This window comes from Rhinopithecus bieti, unplaced genomic scaffold (assembly GCF_001698545.2).
Source record: "Rhinopithecus bieti isolate Rb0 unplaced genomic scaffold, ASM169854v2 scaffold_32081, whole genome shotgun sequence".
Lineage (NCBI taxonomy): Eukaryota > Metazoa > Chordata > Mammalia > Primates > Cercopithecidae > Rhinopithecus > Rhinopithecus bieti.
Window position 1 is genome coordinate 5,734,121 of NW_016814436.1, and position 16,263 is coordinate 5,750,383.

General features: G+C 39.2%; 1 protein-coding gene across 2 annotated transcripts in view; it reads right to left on the reverse strand.

Annotated features, from left to right (window-relative positions):
- ATXN10 (ataxin 10) overlaps positions 1-16,263 on the reverse strand; it is a 184,870-nt gene that overhangs the window by 142,981 nt on the left and 25,626 nt on the right. For both annotated transcript variants that reach the window (XM_017850797.1, XM_017850798.1), the window contains exons 4-5: positions 11,160-11,256; positions 8,708-8,866 (exon numbers count right to left, since the gene is read on the reverse strand). In XM_017850797.1, coding sequence (XP_017706286.1) covers positions 8,708-8,866; positions 11,160-11,256 — 256 coding nt within the window. The remainder of the gene's footprint in view (positions 1-8,707; positions 8,867-11,159; positions 11,257-16,263) is intronic.

A 16,263-nucleotide genomic window follows, 5' to 3' on the forward strand; every position in this document is an offset into this window, starting at 1 on the left:
CCATGAGATTTTCCTAAGTTATGGCTTGTACCAACAGTTGTTCCTTTTTATTGCTGAACAGTATTCTAGTTTGATTCTATTTTAAGACACTGACGGAGGTTTTGGGTAGACATGTAACATTTTATAATGTCCCTATTTTTAAGAAGGAAGTAGGCTCTTAGCCACTTTTTTGCACTGAATGGCTGATTTTCAGGAATAGATTACTGACGTAAAATGAAGAAGCCTGTATAGAGTTCTAGAGAACAATGATACAGACCCTTTGGGGGGGTCTCTCACCAAAGTCTTATCTGGTTCAGGAGAACCAGATAAGCCTAAAGTGACTGAAGGACAACAATGCCATCAATCACTAGACTTATTCGACAACTATTACTACCAAAAACCCTTCAATGGATGGGGTTGGCAAACTTTTCCATAAAGGGCCAGATAGTAAACATTTTAGGCTTTGCAGGCCAAATGGTCTCCATCACAACTACTCAACTCTGCCACTGTTGCATCAAAGCAGCCCTAGACAGTATACAAACAAGCCTGGCTGTGTTCCGATTAATATTTATAAAAAGAAACACTGGGTTGGATTCAGAACATGGGCCGTAGTTTGTAAACACATGTTCTAGGTGATTTGGATAGAATGATGACCAGGACAAACTCCAGGGCCTTATGCAGCTAGTCCTACATTCTAGCAACCAACAATAAACAAGAAAGCAAATAAGATTTGTATAATGTTCGATACTGGTAAGTGCTCTTAAACAAATGAATAAAAGAGAGTAAAGCGATATGGGTTTACAGGAAACACTACTGAACATAAAGTGCTGGGAAGGTCTCTCAGTAGAAATGATAGATGTTTGAACAGAGACCTAAAAGCGCTAGCCACTCAAAGATCTAAAGGAAGGTTCCATGCAGAAAGACAGGGGTGTAAAGATTCAGGACAGAACAAACTCGGGATATTAAAAGAAAACCAGTAAAACCAGATGGAACCAATGAGCAGGAGTAAAAGGAGTAAGAATATGAGGTGGTCAGTCAGAATCCAAGACATGACAAGTACTTTGGATTTGCTTCTAGGTTGCAATAAGAAGGCACTGAAAGGTTTATTTAAGCAAGGAGTGACAAGAGCTACAGTAATTTTTAAAAGGTCACTCTGGCTACTGTGTGATGATTCAGAGGGCAAGAGGAGAGACAGAAAGATGACTGAGAAAGTTCTGGCAGCAGCAATGAAAGATGTCTATGGCAGAGGCGGTGTGAAGTAGGTGAATGTGGAATACATTCTGAAGATAGGACGGATGAGTATAAGTGGGTGAGAGTGAAAGAAAATAAGGACTCAGGTTCCAGCCTCAGCAAATGAGTAAATGGTGGTGCCAGTTACTGAACAATAAACACTGGTAGAGCAACAGCAGGTTTTATGCTGGGGGAAATCAAAAGTTTGGATGCAGTCTTCATATATTTCAGATGCCAATTAGAAGCACATAATAGGAAGCTGTATATGTAAATCTGGAGCTTCAGCAAGAGGTCAAGGCCAGAAACATAAATGTGGAAATCATCAATTTAGAAGACGTATTTAAAGCTGTGGTATGAGATGAGGTCACTCAGAGAACGAGCAATAACGGAGAAGAGTGGTCTGAGGACCAGCCGTGGGCCATGCCAACCCTGAGCAGGCAAGAACAGGAGCCAGCACAGGAAGCAGGAAATGTGCCTTACAACAAAGCCAGCACAGGAGAAAAATGAGACAAAGATGAGACAGATACTGATGACATCTTTCAGCCCTGGATTCACCGTGCCTTCACCCAATGACCCTAGAATTTTCCAGTTGTACAAGCCAATAAATTCCTTTCTGTGCATAAACCATCTGAAGTGGACTTCAGTCGCTTAGATTCAGAGGAATCATAACTAAAATAATGCTTATCATATGCCAGATATTATCTTGTTAAGGATCCAATAACAAACAACACTAAATCCTGCCTTACAGGCAGCTCACAGTCTAATGGACAATTAAATGTGCTAAGTGCCATGAAAGTGGAATGCATGGCTGTTGTGAGCGAACAGAAGAGGGGCAACAGATTCAGACTGCAAGAGGATGGACAATTATGTTTATCTTCCTAATATCGTTATACTTAAGCTGATAATAAAATGTACATGCATAAGGCAAGACACATCCCTAGAGAATACAAAATACATCAACTAGATAACCCAAATATTAACAAAAAAGAATGCTTTACTCCCAGTTACAACTTCATTTTTGTAGTGAAACTGGGTAAAAGTTGAATGGATTAATAAAAGTTTAGGCCGGGCGCGGGGGCTCACGCCTGTAATCCCAGCACTTTGGGAGACCAAGGCAGGGAGATCACCTGAGGTCAGTTCAAGACCAGCCTGGATAACATTTTGAAACCCCGTCTCTACTAAAAATACAAAAAATTAGCCAGGAGTGGTGGCAGACGCCTGTATTCCTGGCTACTCAGGGGGCTGAGACGGGAGAATCGCTTGAACCCAGGAGGCAGAGGTTGCAGTGAGCCAAGATCACACCACTGCACTCCAGCCTGGGCAACAAAATGAGACTCTGTCTCAAAAACAAAAAGTTTATACCAAAAGAGGCTAAAACTGGAAGAGTTCATGCCTCACCTTTGAAATGCAGACCACCTCTCTGAAAAGTGATCATTTTCATAATACATGACATGGCATTAATAAAAACAGGACAGGCCCTCGAGTTCAGCATCACTTGCAATCCTGCCTCTGCTATATGTTAGTTGTATGACCTTGGTCAAGCTGGTTTACTCTGCTTAACTTTCATATGTACATAGTAGCAAAATACAATTCACAGGATGGCAGCAATGTGAAAATGAGATTACACAGACAAAGCAACCAACACATCACAGGATCAGCACAAGGCAGTCCTATCTCTTCCTCTACCGTGTAATTCTGCACTGACTGACCTGACCTACTAGTGCACATTTACTGGACTTTCAGATTTAGATGAACCCAAAATAGGATCCTTGGATTCATCTAGGGTTATCTAAGAGCATGAAAACATCTTTCACACCTACAAACAAAAGAACAGACATTTTTAGAAAGACATTATACCAATAATTCAAACCAACTAGTGCCAAAGACTTTCTCGCCTACCCTTTCCTGTGTCTCTAGAATACTCAAATTAAAAAACCCAGAGTTATTGGAATCACATTTGCCCTTTTCTAAGAAACAAGCAAGGGAAGAAAAGAAAACATAATGAAACCATGAATTCCGAGACCATTTAGTTTTGTACTATTTGCCACCTATCTTCTAAAATGTAGGGGGGGAAAAGGCAGAAAGTGGGATGAGCTTATATTTAACAGTAAAAACAACAATTCTGTCGGAAGCCTCTGGATATCCTGTGATCTCATTGTCCGTTACCAAATGTACAGTTCCTCTCACACAAATCAAAGTATTCCGCACCTGGACTGCATAAGTGATCTTTTAACCACTACTACATCCATTCTTTGTTCCTTTCTGAATTCCTTGTAGTGGTCTCTGATAACTTTAACTTGAGCTATTAACAGATTTTATATTTTGCCCTTTATGACCTTTTGCCCTTTATTCCAAGCTTTCCCAAGCCTGCTAAAAAAAAAAAAAAAAAAAAAAAAAACCTACAGATGATTAAAATACAGACCCAAGGTACTCAACAAATAAAACAGAACTCAGCTGCAGAAAATCTCTGTGAGTAAGCTGACTCTAATGGTCGATCCTGCCATGTTACATTGCACACAAAGGGAAGTTTTCTAAGCCAACATATCATATTATTGTGCGCACCAACCTCTGTTTGCAAATTGTAACTGAAATACAAATGAATATTCAGAAAAAGAAATAATTTCAAAATTAGGTATAATTTCAACAGAATGATAAAAGATTACATTGAAAGAAGCCAAAACTGAGAAAGCTCATACCTCACCTATGAATGCAAGTGGGATTACAGGTGCCTCAAGGCTTACTCCCTGCAGAAAATCTGGGGCCTAATCACACACTGACTACTATGTGCAAAACATATGTTAAAAATAGATTTTTTAAAAAACGGGAGATTATTAAAATATAAACAACAAAAATTTGTGATAAATTCTGTAATGAGAAAGGGTCAATGCATCAATAAGGTATAACAATCATAAATATAAACGTGTGTGTGTGTACTTAACAGAGCATGGAAATAAGGGAAGCAAAAACTGACAGAACTGAAGGAGAAAATGGATGATAATTCACTTTCAATAATGAAAAGAATTAAAACAGAAGACCAGCAAGGAAATAGAAGATTTAAACAACACTATCAACCATCTAGCCAACGAGACCCAACAGATATCTACAGAACATGCCACCAAAACCAGCAGCATACACATTCTTTTCAAGTCTACAGGGAACATTCTCTATGACAGACCATATGTCAGGCCATAAAAGAAGCCTCAGTAATGTTAAAAAGAATGAAATCATACAAAGTGTGTTCTCTGGCCACATGGAATAAAACTAGAAAACCGTAACAAAAGGAAATTTAGGAAATACACAAGTATGTGGAAATTAAACAACAAACTCCCAAATAACCAATAAGTCATGAGGGAAATTAGACTATAATTTGAAATAGATGAAAATAAAATCACAAACACCAAAATTTATGCAACACTAAATTACGGGATGCTAAAGCAGTTCCTACCAGGAACTTTGTAGAAAAGTAAAAAAAGACAGAAGATCTCATGTCAGGAACCTAACCTTCCATCTCGAGAAACTAGACAAAGAGCAAACCAAACCCAAAGCAAGCAGAAGAAAGAATATAATAAAGATCACAGCAAGAAGAAATGAAATAGAGAATAACAGTAAAGAAAATCAACAAAACCAAAAGTTGGCTCTCTGAAAAGAGCAAAAACTCTAACAAACCTTTAGCTATAGTGAACAAGAAAAAAGAGAAGACTCAAATTACTAAAATCAGTAATGAAGAGGGGACATTCCTACCAATCTTACATAAATAAAAAAGATTCTAAGGGTCTACTACTACTATGAACAATTTGTGCCAACAAATTAGATAGCCTAGACCAGTGGTCCCCAACCTTTTTGGCACCAGGGACTGGTTTCATGAAAGACAATTTTTCCACAGACAGGGGTGGGGGGATGGTTTCAGGATGAAACTGTTCTACCTCAGGTCATCAGGCATGAGTTATAACAGATTCTCATAAGCAGTGTGCGACCTAGATCTCTCCCATGCACGGTTCACAGTAGGGTTTGTGCTCCTAGGAGAATCGAATGTGGCTGATGATCTGACAAGAGGTGGAGCTCAGGCAGGAATGCTCGCTCACCTGCTGCTTACCTTGTGCTGTGTGGCCCTGTTTCTAACAGGCTATGGACAGGTACTAGTCCACAGGTCGGAGACTGGAAGACCCCTGCCCTAGACCAAACAGGCAAATTCCTAGAAAGACACAAACTACCAAAACCAACCCAAGAAGACAACAATCTGAATAGACCAGTATGTAACAAGTAGGGGCCGGGCACGGTGGCTCATGCCTGTAATCCCAGCACTTTAGGAGGCTGAGGCAGGTGGATCACAGGCTTAGGAGTTCAATACCAACCTGGCCAAGATGGTGAAACCCCGTCTCTACTAAAAATACAAAAAAAAAAAAAAAAAAATTAGCCGGGCGTGGTGGCAGGTACCTGCAATCCCAGCTATTTAGGAGGCTGAGTCAGAGAATTGCTTGAACCCAAGAGGTGGATGTTGCAGTGAGCCAAGATCACGCCACTGCACTCCAGCCTGGGCAACATAGAGTAAGACTCCGTTTCAACAACAACAACAACAAAAAAAACAAGACAAGTAGGGATTGAATTAGTAACCAAAAACACTTCCCATAATAAAAAGTCCAAAACCAGATGGCTTCACCAGTGAATTCTACCACATATTTAAAGATTAATACTGATCCTTTACAATCTTCCAAAAACAAAACAAAACAAAACCTCTTTCTGTAAAGTCAGTATTTACCTGATACCAAAATCAGAAAAGAAATCACAAAAGAAAACAAACTACAAACCGATATGCCTTACGAATATACACACAAAAATCCCCAACAAAATATGAACCAAATCCAACAACATATAAAAAGGATTATACACTATGAACAAGTGGGATTTATCTCAGGAATCCAAAGTTGATTTAAAGTATAAAAATCACTGTTAGACAAAGTATTAATAGACTAAAAGACACAAGCCATATGATTATCTCAATAGACACAAAATGTATTTGATGAAATAGACTTTCATAATAAAAACATTCAACAAGTAAAAGAAAATCAGCAGAAGTAGAAGAAAAGTTTATCATCCTGAGCAAGGCCTTCTATGAAAACCCCACAGGCAACAACACCCTGAAAGACTGAACACTTCCCCACTAAGATCTTAAACAGGACACATATGTCTGCTCTCACCAATTCTACTCAACATTGTATCGGCATTTCCAGTCAGGGCAACTAAGCAAGGAAAAGAAAGAAAAGGCAACCCAACTGGAAAGAAAAAGGTATTATCTACTTGCAGATGGCATAGTCCTGTACAGAGAAAATCCTAAGAATCACATACACCAAAAAATCTACTAAAACTATAAATAAGTTCAGCATGAAAGATTGCAAGATACAAGATTAATATACAAAAATCAGTTTATTTCTACACATTAGCAATGAATAATCCAAAAATCAAAGGATTCCATTTGCAATACCATCAAAAAGAATAAAATACTGGGCCGGGCGCGGTGGCTCAAGCCTGTAATCCCAGCATTTTGGGAGGCCGAGACGGGCGGATCACGAGGTCAGGAGATCGAGACCATCCTGGCTAACATGGTGAAACCCCGTCTCTACTAAAAAAATATACAAAAAAAACTAGCCGGGCGAGGTGGCGAGCGCCTGTAGTCCCAGCTACTCGGGAGGCTGAGGCAGGAGAATGGCGTAAACCCGGGAGGCGGAGCTTGCAGTGAGCTGAGGTCCGGCCACTGCACTCCAGCCTGGGCCACAGAGCAAGACTCCATCTCAAAAAAAAAAAAAAAAAAAAAAAAAAAAGAATAAAATACTTAGAATAAGTTGAACTAACGACATCCAAAACTTATAGACTAAAAACTATAAAACATAACTAAAGAAAATTTAAAAGGCCTAAATAAATAGATGAATATCCTTTATTCACGGATTGGAACACTCAATCTAGGTAAGATGGCAATATTCCCCCAAATTGGTCTACAGATTCATGTAATTCTTATCAAAATTCCAGCTTTTTTTATTAACAAATGGAAAAGTTGATCCCAAAATTAATATGGAAACACAAGGGACCCAGAACAACAACGAAAAAAACTGAAAAAGAACAAAGTTGGAAGACTCACACTTCCTGATTTCAAAATTTACTCTTAAATTACCATAATCAAGACACCGTAGTACTGGCAAAAAGAGAAAATGGACTGGAGGAAACAAAAAAACACTGAAGAGAGCCTCAGGGACTTGCAAAACAACAACAGAAGACTAACACTTGTATCTTCAGAGTCTAGGGGACAGCTCCACATCGCGCCCTGGTGACCTTGGACTTTCCCATGTACACCATGCATGCCAGAGCTTCAACAGCGGCTAATCTGAGTCTTGCCTGCTGACTACCTTGTGATCCTCCTGGAACCCGAGATGGGAGGCCTGAGGCTTCTGAGGCTGTCTCCTTTTTGCTCTTCTGGCTCCCAAGGGAGGCTGTCATGAGACAGGTTCTGATGAGTTTTGCACTAATGAGGTACAGAGCTTTCTGCCCTGCCCCTCTTAGCATATAAATAAAGCCTTTTAACAGTCAAAAAGGGCTCCTCAGGAATGGGGTACCTCACAATTCATATCCTAATCATCCAGGTCTTTGTGGTATCTGGGACAAGGATCAGGAGGAGCTGGCCCCTTTGGCTTCTTCTTTTCTCTGTCTATATAAGTAACAAACTGTCTAAAGCTAAAAGTAGATTGTTGTAACTTATAATACTTTCACAGTCCCATCAGTTGAGCCATAGCCTTGGCCCTGCCTTGGACTATGTGTGTGCCTAAAACATGGAGTCCCAGAAGAAGCAGAGAGAGAACAAGGGCCTGAAAAAAAGCATTCGAACAAATAACAGCTAAAATTTCCCAAATTAACTTCCCGAATTTGGTAAAAGACATAAATCTACTGATTCAAGAAGTTGAGGAGACCCCAAAAAGAGTAACCCCAAAGAAATCTAAGCCAATACCATAATTAACCTCTGAAAAGACAAAGAAAAATCTTAAAAGCAATCAGACAGAAATAACACATTATGTATGAAGGGTGGTGGTACATTATGTATGGGGGGCAATTTGAATGGCAGTGACTATCTCATCTGCACAGATGCTCACAAGGCTCGCACCAACCTCTGATCTGATGAACTAGCTTCTGCAGCCACAACAGTCTGATCTGTACACTCCAAAGGTGCCTGGGCATTTCACACTGTTTTTTCATACACCAACAATGTCTTTCCCGCTCCTCACCACCTTAAAGAATTCTCTTTGTCCTTAAAGACTCAACTCAAGCCTCACTTTATTCACCTCTTTCACAAGTTCTCTAGATTCTGCTCAACATCCTTTCTAATTTTGTCAATACATGTTAAGTTTTAACTTATTGTTCAATTATCACAATGCCCAAATTTTTACTTAAAACCTCTGCAAGGAAAGTGATCTGTCAGGATGTCCTAAAGCAATCAAATTTCTAACAAGATACTTACGGCCATTCTGATTCAGGATGTTTTTGGTAAGCATCTATGACATCAATTGCAATATTGAGGTTTTCTTCCAGTTCTTTCATTCTTTCATGATTAAGGGATGTAAACAAAATCATTGAAGAGTAGGCAACAATTTTTTTGTCCGGATGATTTAAGCAAGACCTTCCAAACAAGGAAATGAGACTGTTAGCCCAATTTAATAACGTGATAAAACACAAAAATAACAGTAATACCATTGGCAAATTCACTACATACTAATACTTTTGAGGATTTAAGGGAGAATTATAGCACTTTAAAATAAGTAAATTATTTACTGTAAAAATAGTGAATATAAACTTAGTCACAATAAAAAGTACCCAAAATATTAAAGTTGAAGTTGACATAGAACTCAGAAGGCAAAAAGCAAATAACTTACCATTAGAGATAAAGATTAAAATGATTACATTTATAAAACATTAAAATGTTCATTCTTGTTAGAAAAAAACCAACAGGTACAAAATGATACCTCAATGACTGCTGGCACTGCTTTAATAGTCCTTAGGGACAAGATGCCTACAGGAGAGATGGTACAGTGGAGCAAGAAATAGAATTTGGAGTCAGGAGCCTCGCTATAACTCCTAGCTCCTCTAGCTATCAGCCAGGTGGCCTGGGGAAGGTCACTGACATATTGATTGCCAATTATATCATGTGTTATGCAATATGGCAGGATTTTGCTTTTCAGTTAAACTTCATAATACTCTTCTGAAGGAGATATTATTCATATATTTCAGATACAGAATTTGTTAGCTTCACTTGGCCAACAGCACAAAGCAAGCACCTGACAAAACTGGAATTCAAATTTGGTTATATCTGTCCCATAAATGCATAAAGAGTGAAGGCAAAGAACCTCTCTTAGCTTGTTTTCTGGTTAAAAAATAAAATACAATAACAAAACCTTCTCTATTTCATAGGATTTTTATGACGATCAAATGAGATCTAAAAGCAACATGTAAACTGTTAAGACTTCTCTGACCGTCCTACACTTAAGCCTCTCCCTTGTCTTTCCATTATACCCTGGATTTACCCTAATTACCTTAGTTCTTACATCACAACGTACGTGCCTGTTCCTTTATCTCCCTGACCAAAAAATGAAATCTTCAAGAATAACGAATATATAAGTTACCACCGTATTCTAATCATCTATCCCACAACCTGGCAGATATTAGGTGTCCAAAATGTTTTAAGGGAATGAATTCTCAAAAATAAGCAATGTCTATTTCTGTAGCTTGAATTTCATAATTCTCTTCTTCCACCTAAGCTCAAATATCATTAATATATATATAGCACGAATATATATACACCTTCAACTTTTAATTATTTGCAGGAATTTGAGAAATTCCATGAGCTTCTAGAGTTTATCCAATCTTAACGCTAAACTTCACAGAGGAGCCCAGGAAAGCTGTACAACCAGGAAGGCCGGCACGGAATGTAAGCAGCACAGTGTTTACAATGAGCACAGGCTTTGGATCCAGATGGCAGCAATGGGTTTAAACTCTAGCTCTGCCATTTACCAGTGATAAGCTTCAGGTCTCTCATCTGTCCAGATGGGGAGACAGTAACACTTACTCTGCAGGCTATTGTGAGAACAGAAGAAATATACAGATAATGCCCAGTTCAGGGTAGGTACACAACAGCTGCTGCCCTGCTGTGCTGCTTATACTGTTGCAACCACCAGAGTTACCCCATTCATTGGCACCAAAGCCTGCATTCGAAGCCAGGCCTCCCACTCCCAGACTGTGCCTTTCATACTAGGTATAATGACTCTATCGCCTGCTCACCTTTTACCTCAACGCTCAATTTCTTATGTACAGAGCTGGTTTTTAAAAAGTAGAATCACCAGAAAAAGTACCAGGATCCGATCCAGATAAATGGAATGGTTACCCACATCTTACACTGATAAACGGACTGGTTACCCATTTCTTACATGGATAAACTGATTGTTTATCCACATCTTCTTCTTACTTTCCAAAACATACAGCATTGTGCTGAACATATCAGTATTCAATACATAAAGAATTTTAATTCACTGCCCATATTTTGATGTTTTATTTTAATTGTGCTTCTTATAAATTTCAGTGTCCTTAACAATATTACTTACTTTATCCATGACTTTTATTTTCGTAAAAGTAAACTGATATACAAGCAAGGGCACAAATCTTAAGTGTACATACAGCTCAATGAACAAAGTTTGGATATGTACACATTCATGGAGCCACCACTAAGGTCAAGATACAGACGAACACTTCCAGGACCCAGGTGTTTCCCTAGTGCCCTCTCCCAGCTGGCACCCACCCACCAAGAACAACTACTATCCTGAACTCTATTACAGAGGGTTACTTTTCGAACTTTATATAAAATGGAAAAATATAACCACAATCTTCTCACAAGTTAGAAACATTCTTATCAATATACTCACAAAAATAGTTCTGGGAAAGCATGTACCCAAACAATAGACTGGGAGTCTTCATTCCGTGAGGCAATGTTGCCTAAAAACTGCAGGCCACAGCGAAAAGCTAAGAATATATAAAAGTTTAAAATACATAAATAAATGATTAAACACAATAAATAAATACATCTTAAGAAACATTCTCCATGTTATTAAACAGGAAGTTTCTGCTTGCTTCTTGTAAAAATTAAGGTCTCTCTCCACAAGGTCACTTTGGGAATAACATGAATATGCCATGGCTGGGTGCGGTGGCTCATGCCTGCAATCCCAGTACTTTGGGAGGCCAAGGCGGGTGGATCACTTGAGGCCAGGAGTTGGAGACCAGCCTGGCCAATATGCTGAAACCCCATCTCTACTAGAAGTACAAAAAATTACTCAGGAGGCTGAAGCATGAGAATTGCTTGAACCTGGGAGGCAGAGGTTGCAGTGGGCTGAGATCATGCCACTGCACTCCAGCCTGGGAGACAGAGTGAGACTCTGTCTCAATAAAAAAAAAAAAAAAAAAAAAAAAAAGTTAATATGCCTTACCAAAACAATATACTCTACATACAAAATTGATTAACTTATTGCCTGGGTGCAGAGGCTCATACCTATAATCCCAGTACTTTGGGAAGACGAGGTGCAGGGGAGGGGAGCAGATCACCTGAGGTCAGGAGTTGGAGACCAGCCTGACCAACATGGTGAAACCCCGTCACTACTAAAATACAAAATTAGCTGGGCGTGGTGGCGGGCGCCTGTAATCCCAGCGACTCAGGAGGCTGAGGCAGGGAGAACTGCTTGAACCCAGGAGGCAGAGGTTCCAGTGAGCTGAGATCAAGCCACTGCATCCAGCCTGGGAGACAGACCCAGAGACTCCATCTCAAAAAAAAAAAAGATTTCTACTGAATATTTTGGAATATTAACACTCAAATCTGTGTAAAACTTAACATGCAAAAAGCCAACAGTATAGGTTGATCTGAACACCAACTGACCCAACAACTCATCAGGCACCTAAGATTAATGCTCGGGATCAGAACACAATTCTGAAAAGGAAAAGGCTTAAAGACGTCCTAGACATAAGAAAAGAAAACCCCAGACAGTTACAAATGACAGTTTACTTTACCAAACAGCTTATCAACTGACCTTTATGTAAATACTGCAAATGTTATGAAGACCCCAAAATCCCAACATTATTTTACAGATTAAGAAAGAATAAAGGCCAAAACAACACCAATAACTCAATTAAAGTAACTCATGCTTGTGTTTACATAAAATTTGATGAGCATAATATATTCGTCACACCACTGCAATTATTCCCTGAAAATAATACTCTAAATATTATTTTGACAATGTAATTACAGTTCTTACCTCAAGTGTGGTAACAAAAAACTGGCACACATACCCTGCTAAAAAATCTACCTAGAAAAAAGTTCTCACAGAAAAAGAGTCAAAAGAGTACAGGCACTTTGTTAGAAACCAGAATACTTTTATTTAAAAGATTATTTGTAGTAGGTTTGAACTAACACACCATAAAATTTTTTCCAAGTTTCACTGCTGAATCCAAATTTCATTGTTGAATTCCAACTAAAATTCAGTCATTTCACTGGCTGCCATTTTCAAGGTGATGAGAAATATTACTTCCTTTCCATTTTCCTTCTGGCCTCAATAATATCCTTCCAATAATATCTGTGGCCAAACACAAGCCATCTACTAAATAGGAACACAACTGAAAAATTAAATAAGACCTGAATAAATGGAGAGATGTTCCATATTCATGAACTTGAAAACTCAATAGTGTTAAGATGGCAATTCTTACCAAATTGATCTATAGATTCAATATCACCCCAAGTATCTACAATATATAGAAAACCTTTACAACTCTACAAGAAATAGACACAAACAGATCAATTAAAAACTGGACAAAGGACTCATACAGACATTTCTCCAAAGATTTACAAATGGCCAGTAAGTACGTGATCATTTAGGAAACGCAAATCAAAACGACAATGAAGTACCCCCACTTCACATCCACAGGATGACTACAACACAGAAATAGTCAGTAAGGATGCAAGAAATGGGAACATTCATACAGTGTTGGCAAAAAGTAATATGATTCAGCTGCTATGGAAAAGTCCGACAGCTCTTAAATGTTAAGCACAAAGTTACCATATGACCCAGCAATTCTATTCCTAGGTGTACACCCAAAAGAATTAAAAAGAGATAAACAAATGCATGTACCAGCATGTTCACAACAGCATTACTCATGATAGCCAAAAGGTGGAAACAACCTAAATGTCCAACAAACGATGAATGGATAAACAAAAGATGATGCATCAACACCACAGAGTATTATTCCACCATAAAAAGGAACGAAGTCATGATACACACTACAAGGTGGATGAACCTTAAAAACATTATGCTCAGTGAAAGGAGTCAGATACCAAAGGTCACATATTAGTTCTATGATTCCATTTATATGAAATATCCAGAGTACGTAAATCTACAGAGACAGAATGCAAAGTAATGGTTGCCAGGGGCTACGGGGAGGCAGAAAGAGAGCAACTGCTCAATGAAAACAGGGTATCCTTTTGGGGGTGATTTTCAGGCTGGGCGCAGTGGCTCATGCCTGTAATTCCAGCACTTTCGGAGGCCGAGGTGGGTGGCTCGCCTGAGGTCAGGACTTCAAGACCAGCCTGGCCAACGTGGTGAAACCCCGTCTCTACTAAAAATACAAAAATTAGCCAGGCGTGGTGGTTGGCGCCTGTAATCCCAACTACTCAGGAGGCTGAGGCAGGAGAATCACTTGAAGCTGGGAGGCGGAGATTGCAGTGAGGCAAGATTGTGCCATTGCACTCCAGCATGGGCAACAAGAGCGAAACTCCATCTCAAAAAAAAAAAAACAATTTAATTAGGTAGAGATGGTAGTTGCACAATACTGTGAATGTACTAAATGCCACTCGATTGTTCACTTTTAAATGGTTAACAACATGTGAATCTCAGATCAATAAAAAATAATTAAACTCATATAAATGCAACTACCTAAGTTAAGAACAACTCTTAATACAGCTAACAGGTAACAGGTCTTTAAGAATCTACCCTCTCAAACTAGGAATATGAGTGAATAGCCAAGCTAGTAACCAAATAACCAATTTACTCCTCAATGACAAACTGGTTCATAAAGGTAGTTTCAGGTGGCCGGGCGCGGTGGCTCATGCCTGCAATCCCAGCACTTTGGGAGGCCGAGGCAGGTGGATCACGAGGTCAGGACATCGAGACCATCCTGGATAAGACGGTGAAACTCCATCTCTACTAAAATTACAAAAATTTAACAGGGCGTGGTGGCGGGCTCCTGTAGTCCCAGCTACTCAGGGGGCTGAGGCAGGAGAATGGCGTGAACCCGGGAGGCAGAGCTTGCAGAGAGCTGAGATCGCGCCACCGCACTCCAGCCTGGGCGACAGAGCGAGACTCCATCTCAAAAAAAAAAAAAAAAAAAGTAGTTTCAGGTATCTGCTCCATTAAATTTTTTCTTAGGTCATCTACCTGCTTCAGTGAAAATCCTGTGAAGAATGAAATAATCTTTTGCCATATATTGTAAAAACTAAATACATCTTTTGTGGCACATTTGGGATAGAGCAGAAAACGAGAAAACAAGACTGAGGGGACATGGAGTCAAAAGAAGATTTTTTAAATGAAAAATGGGAGAGCATATTATATGCTGATGAAAATGATGGAGTCAAGAGGAAAAAAACAGAGGCTGCCTGAGAGCAAGGGGATAATTTCAGGAGAAAAGCTTCTGCGTGGGCAGGTGGCGATGAAATCCAGCACATGGTGGAGGGGCTGGCTCCACTCTAATAGTTATTTAATCACAGCATTTGTACGGCACTTCCCCTTTGCTTCTTTATTTAGGATATATCATTAAAAGAGAAACCTCCTTCTGCCCACCACAGCACTGCAGCTCTGGAGCGCCACACTGCCCGCCCCATCAGGATCGTCAATTATGAAACACGGTACATTCTGAACTCTCTTTCTCAATTACTATACCACACAGAGACCTCAAAACAGCTGACTTCTCAAGTGACGCAGTGAAACACGGACTTTACTGCTAATTTATAATTCCCTAATTTTGAGTACTGATGCTTCCATTTTATTATAAAATGGAGCTACAGAAGTATCTTTAAATATATAATATCATAAAACATTTCACAACTAAATCCTACATCCTTTCAATTTCTTGAGACTATTTTAGAAACTACTAACGCTCAAAAAAAGTGGCAGTGCACTTTATGTGTAAATTCTTAAAGAAAGTAATTAATTTTTAATTACCATTTCCTAAAAGAATACTTCAAAATCAAATAGCAAGATCCAAGAATTTTTAGCAAATTGAGTTTAAAATGAAAACACTAGGAAATCACAGAAATTAAACCAAGCCAGGCAGTGGCTCTAACACGCTAATTAAGCCTATTTCACCTGTGAAATAAGACCGTCACCTCTAGTTCTTGTCTATCTACCAAGAGAAGCACACATATTAACATCAATAGAAATATGCCTCATGTGGCTGCGCGGTGGTTCACGCCTGTAATCTCAGCACTTTGGGAGGCCGAGGCGTGTGGATTACATGGTCAGGAGTTCAAGACCAGCTTGGTCAAAATGGCGAAACCCCATCTCTACTAAAAAAAACACACACAAAAAATTACCCGGGCACTGTGGCAGGTGCCTGTAATCTCAGCTCCTCGGGAGGCTGAGGCAGGAGAATCGCTTGAACCCCGGGGGAAAGCGGCAGTTGCAGTGAGCCAATATTGCACCACTGCACTCCAGCCTGGGCAACAGAGTTAAGACTCCGTCTCAAAAAAAAAAAAAAGAAACATGCCTCATGTTATATGCGAAGTACAGGCATTAAAGCTGTATATAAAACAATTTTTATAAGTCAAATTATATTTTAAATGCAACTAGAGATTTCTCATTTCAAGGATAGCCATTGAATTACAAGGTAAAGACGTTATTACAACAATGAAATTTAACCTATAATCTAGCACATCTAACTTATCCAACTGGAAATTTACATTAAAATTTTTTTTTTTTTTTTTTTTTTTTTTTT